The sequence below is a fragment of the Raphanus sativus genome, unplaced genomic scaffold (genome assembly GCF_000801105.2).
Source record: "Raphanus sativus cultivar WK10039 unplaced genomic scaffold, ASM80110v3 Scaffold0843, whole genome shotgun sequence".
NCBI lineage: Eukaryota > Viridiplantae > Streptophyta > Magnoliopsida > Brassicales > Brassicaceae > Raphanus > Raphanus sativus.
In genome coordinates this window covers 1-5,793 of record NW_026616157.1, presented here as the reverse complement: position 1 = coordinate 5,793, position 5,793 = coordinate 1, and the positions used below count along the sequence as shown (strand labels likewise).

The following is a 5,793-nucleotide window of genomic DNA, read 5'->3' as shown; positions in this document are numbered from 1 at the left end:
CAAATATAAGGTGGAAAAAAGATAACAAATTTTTTACTAAAATTAGTTTTTTCTCTCAGTGTGTTTACGAAAAACTAAATAACTCTTTACATACAACTAAGCTTATTCACGTTGGAACTGATGATATATTATTTTTTTATTAACTAGAGGAACCATTCCATTTATTATTTAACTTATTCTATAAATGATCATAGTCTCTCAAATTATAAGCAATGTATAACATCTTTGTTAATGTGGTTGAGCATCAACTTAAGTTGCCTATTCACATCTTTGTCAATGTGGAACCATTCCATTTTTATTATTTTAACGTAATTTTATAATTATCTTTGAAGAATATGTAAATAATTTTTAAAACTAATTTCTTTTTATTTTTATTTTGAATATGAATTCGTAAACTACAACATACTAGAGCCAAAACAAATAAAATAAATCCATAACATAAAATTATTTACATAATCGGTACCGAAACCTTAAAACTATAGTGTGCATGTTTAAATATTATTCAATATATATATATATATATATATTATATATATATATATTATATTTCTTGTACTTGATATAAAAAACTATTTAACTTCTTTTTAAAACATATAACTATTTTCACGTTTTGTCACGTATTATTTGTATATATATATTTTTTATTTTTGCAAATTACCAATGGTTTAGAATCGTTTAATGTTCATTGCAATTTGCAAGATATTTGCATATGTTGCAAAAGGTTGCAAATTAGTAATGAAAATATGCAACATATATTATGGTTGTAATTTTGCAAATAATTTGTAAGGAATTGTGATGATATTCACTATTGCAAATATATTGCATAATCATAGCAAATTATTAACATAAATGGAGGTTGCAATTTTTTCTGTTGCAATATTGCTAATTTCTTGTAGTGTCAGAAATATATCTGGATCAATATTATCGCAAACAAAACAAAAGTTTAAATTTATTTATTCATGATCAAAGGTCAATTAATACTATAGTCATAAATTATGGAGTCCTATCTTAATATCCTGAAGGGAACCCTCCTTTTCTTGGATCACTAACTGCTACAAGTCTACTCGTTCCGTTCGAATTTCCACCGGATTCTACAACTATTAACTGAGAAATCGCCCCATCAGCGATCGGCGTTAAGACATGACCTTTCTTCTCCAACACGTCTCTTGTCTCTTTAGGAAGCTCGAAGTGATCATCGTAAACTGTCTTCCAATCTTCATACGAAATCCTGTTTGGTATCAGCTGCAAAATGACATCACAAAAATACAAATTTTAGTTATAAACGAAAGAATAAGAAAGTTTCTACTTTGGGTAAAAAAAGAAGCAAAAACCTGGTGGAAGATTCTTGGAGCCATGACGGAAGAGAGAGGATCCATGTTGAGGAAAAAATGATTCAAGAAAACTTGTGTTGCTCCAGGGATGATATACAATCCTCCACTTGCACCAACTGCAGCTTTCACTTTACCGTCCTGCCCACGGAAACCAAAGCAGAAAAACACTGTCCTTTAGAACTCTAATTCATAGTGTTTCATGTAGCACAAGTAACATGTTTTTTTTTTCTAACCTTGAGTACAATGGTGGGAGACATTGAGGACAAAGGTCGTTTCCCTGGACGGATGAAGTTAGCTGGTGCTGGAGGCGGCACATCTGGTTGGACTTTCATGGGGATTGAGAAGTCGTCCATTTGGTTGTTCAGAACGATGCCTGTGCTAGGAGACAGCTTTATTGCCCCAAAGTAACCATTTATCGTAGTAGTCATTGCTACAACATTTCTCTCCTTATCTATTATCGAGAAATGGCTCGTCCCATGATCGTGTATCTCGTTCCATCTACAAAATAAGGGGAAAAAACATCATAAATCAGTTCAAAGAAGATGAATTTTATTTTAATAGATAGAAAAACTTACTTGCCACCATAATATTTGGGATCAAAGGTTTTGTTATCGTTAATCTTTTTCTTCAGTTCTTGTGCAAACTTTGGAGACAACATATCCGAAACAACCTTAGTAACATCGACAAAATCTGGATCCCCGAGGTTCATTCTGACCGCAAATGCATGTTTTAGAGCCTCAGCTAGTCGATGAACACCTAACGGTCCCGCAACACCCTTTGGTATCCCATATTGGGAAAGAATATTCAAAATCTGCAACGTAAGAAACCCCAAAAACTATAAATCTAGGGTTTGATGAAATGTCACATTTTTAGCCAGAAAAAAAAACAGACTTACAAGCACCATTGAAGGGCCACCAGAGGAAGGAGGAGGCATACCAAGTACTCGGTACCCAAGAATATCGTTAGATAATGGTTTCTTAACTTTAACCTTGTAACTATGCAAATCTTTCAAAGTCAATATCCCTCCCAATTTTTGTATATCACTCACCAGGTTAACCCCAACGGTACCATTGTAAAATACTTTTGGACCATGTTCAGCAATTTGCTTAAGTGTAAAAGCCAATTCTGGGTTACGAACAACTGTCCCTGGTTTTTTGAGCTCTCCTTTTGAAGCAAATAGCTCGGAGAGACCAGCTTTGTCTGCTAAAATATCATCTCTAGTCGCGTTCATCTGCATATAAAGGTACTTAGAAATCTTGTATCCTTCAGCTGCCAGTTTCTCTGCGGGATACACTAATTGCTTCCACGGTAACTTTCCGAGTTGTTTCCAAGCAGTGAATAAACCCGCGATTTCCCCGGGAACAGCTACTGATAGGGGTCCTTTCTTCTTTAGTTCAAGATTACCGCTATACATATCCTACATTTAAGGAAAAACCTACCTAAGTTCAAGATAACATTCAAAACAAATATTTAATCAGAGTAAATATGTGTTACAAAATGCTATTACAGCCATACATATCCTACATTTAAGGAAAAACCTACTTAAGCTCAAGATAATCATGTTCAAAGTACATATTTTTTCTGTTTTATTTTAATTGTCGTTGTCAAATAAAATTTTTATTTTGAAAATAAATATTATTTTATATTTTAATAATAAGAGAAATAAATATTTGGTAAAAATATGTAAAAATTAAGAAAAAAATAGCAAAAATTGATAAAAACGAAATAATAAAGAGAAAAGGAAGAAAAGACCGAAAATATGTATAATATGTGTTGGAGAAATTAATGTGATAATCACATATATAATTCTACAAGTATTTGTTATTACTAAATGTTCATTAGTTATTACTTTACGATATTCTATATATAATATATATTTTCATACAACATTTATCTTTGTGAATTCGTAGGCAACCACCTAGTAAATAATAATTTTTGATACGGAAGGAGTATAATATATATAAATAATATTTTTTTTTTGTTCTGAAAAGTGTTAAGAAAAGTTATAACCTCTATACAATATGTATGATGTACACCAAAATCTAAAAATAAACGATTATATATATATATATATTTATTTCAAAAAACGTTTTAAAAAGAACACTCTTTTTTACAACAAAAAAAAAAAATTGAACACTTATATCAAAACGCATATTACGATCAGAGGAAAAGAAAGGCATTAATTGCTAAAACGATACCTCAGTGGCTTGTAGAGGAGCGACCTCTCTAAAATCATAAGCAATTTCTTTACCACTAGCCATCTTAACCACTGCAAACGATCCACCGCCTAGACCGCTAGACCCTGGATTCACAACTCCCAAACAGAGAGCAACGGCCACAGAGGCATCAACGGCGTTCCCTCCTTGACGAAGTACATTCATGCCGATTTCAGAACACTCTCCATGGTCTGTGGCAACCGCAGCGTTAGACGCAACAATACTGTGCTGTCTTTTCTTAGCCGCAGCGTTTTGAAGAAACACGATCAGAAGAAGAATGATAGCTGCTATTCGAGCTACGATTGACGAAGAAACAAACCAAAGATTACTCATAGAGGTTATAAAGTAAATATAATCTAATTAGCTTTTAAACGACAACATATTAAATTCTTTTTAGATGTCTCGAGACTTATTATAAATTATTGAACATTGAATTGTAGAAATCTCAGCTCAGACTTATGAATATGAGTTAAATGTTGAAGCTTGTTAGTAGCAAACAGTCAGTTTCCAAGTTAGAAAACAAAATGACTCGACAAGGAATAATCGTTAACTCTCTCTTATGAAATTATAGAAACAAAATAACTTACAATTCATTTGTATGTCGCTTACAGAAAATGTCTAGTCCTTGGAAACAAGAGATTTGTTCAGGCGACATAAATAGGACTCTGTGGATTCTATCTTAGAATCTACAAAACCCCTTTTAAAACTTGCATGTCTTTTACGTAGTCTTTTTTTTAAATGTTCTTTACACTACATCGATCAAGTGCTAATCTACCTATATTTAAGAAATGAAGATATACACTAACGATGATATCAGCACTTTCCTTGATGACACACCGAGTATTAATAAAAAGATTGCGAGTCTGTGATCATTACTATTGCCGGATTGTGTTTTGATAAAAAGAGTAGTTCAATCTTTCCAAAAGTTGCAAGTCTTTCTAAAAGTTCATTTTTGTCAATGTTAAAATGTTCTTTAGTACTCTTTACACCACACCGTCTTAATAGTTAACTAGAGCTTGATCTGTGCGGCCGCACAGATATTTTACTAACGATTTATGTATATCATATATTTTTGTTATATCGTGTTATATATTTTAGTTGTTCAAAAAATAAAATCGTGTTATATACTTTTTATTAGATGTGTACTATACCAAAATATTGGATGTACATATATATTAATATATTATGTTGGGTTAAAATTATATTGACATTTTTTTATATTTTATTGTATGACTGAAATGTATTATTAGTATATTATGCGTTTGGATCAAATTAAAAATGAGTTACAAATATTCTAAAAAACGAATTGGACGGAATATAATTTGATCTGCCTATTTTAACAAAAATCATGGAAATAAAATTAATTTATATAAATATGAAGCTGATACTGCTGGAATATTCTCTTTTTATAAAAAATTGATGATAATATTCCAAAAACTATAATAAAGAATGTTAAAGCACAAGCGAATCACACCTAATATATATATATATAATATATATGCAAAATACTTTATTAGTAAGTTATAGTAATAAACATTAATTTTGTTTATTATATTATAATGTATACTTATTATAGGACCAAAAATGCGGAAGCTAACTTATAATTTTTTCCAATAGTTTAGGTTGTTTCAATAGTTTTTTTAATATTGATGTATTTTTAAATCGATTTAATTATATTTAACTCAAATTTATTTAAGGAAAACATGTTAATTTAACTGGAAAAGAAAAGTATTAAAATAGAAAATTCAATTTATTTCTAATGGCATGAAATGTAATTAACTTTGAAAATTAAGGGTATTTTTAATAGATACTTATCTTTTAATAATATAGATACTTTATTGGTAAGTTATAGTAATAAACATTACTTTTTATAGATTTATAATATATATGTATTATAAGACCAAAACGTGGAAGCTAACTTATAATTTTTTCAATAGTTTAGGTTGTTTCAATAGTTTGTTAATATTGATGTATTTTTAAATTGATTTAATCACATTTAACTCAAATTTATTTAAGAAAAACATATTAATCTAACTGGAAAAATTTAATTTATTTTAGTGGCATAAAATGTAACTAACTTTAAAAACTAAGTGATCTTTTTAATGGAAATTCTATTTTAATAATATAGATTTTGAATTTACATGATGTTCATTAGAAGATCAAAATTAAAGTTATCGTTATATTAAAAGAATTCAAGAACTAATCATTTTAATATTAAGTATAAGACACTTTTATCTCATTAGAAA

The 5,793-nt window shown here is 29.7% G+C and overlaps 1 protein-coding gene across 1 annotated transcript; it reads right to left on the bottom strand.

Annotated features, from left to right (window-relative positions):
• Positions 1-914: 914 nt before the first annotated feature.
• Positions 915-4,269, bottom strand: LOC130503170 (glutathione hydrolase 1-like). The gene is made up of 7 exons (XM_056997839.1): positions 4,135-4,269; positions 3,530-3,843; positions 2,227-2,748; positions 1,907-2,142; positions 1,565-1,829; positions 1,332-1,469; positions 915-1,242 (listed from the first exon to the last, which is right to left on the bottom strand). The coding sequence occupies exons 1-7, from the start codon at positions 4,139-4,141 to the stop codon at positions 1,009-1,011; spliced, it is 1,716 nt and encodes a 571-aa protein (XP_056853819.1). The 5' UTR covers positions 4,142-4,269; the 3' UTR covers positions 915-1,008.
• Between the last annotated feature and the right edge of the window lie 1,524 nt (positions 4,270-5,793).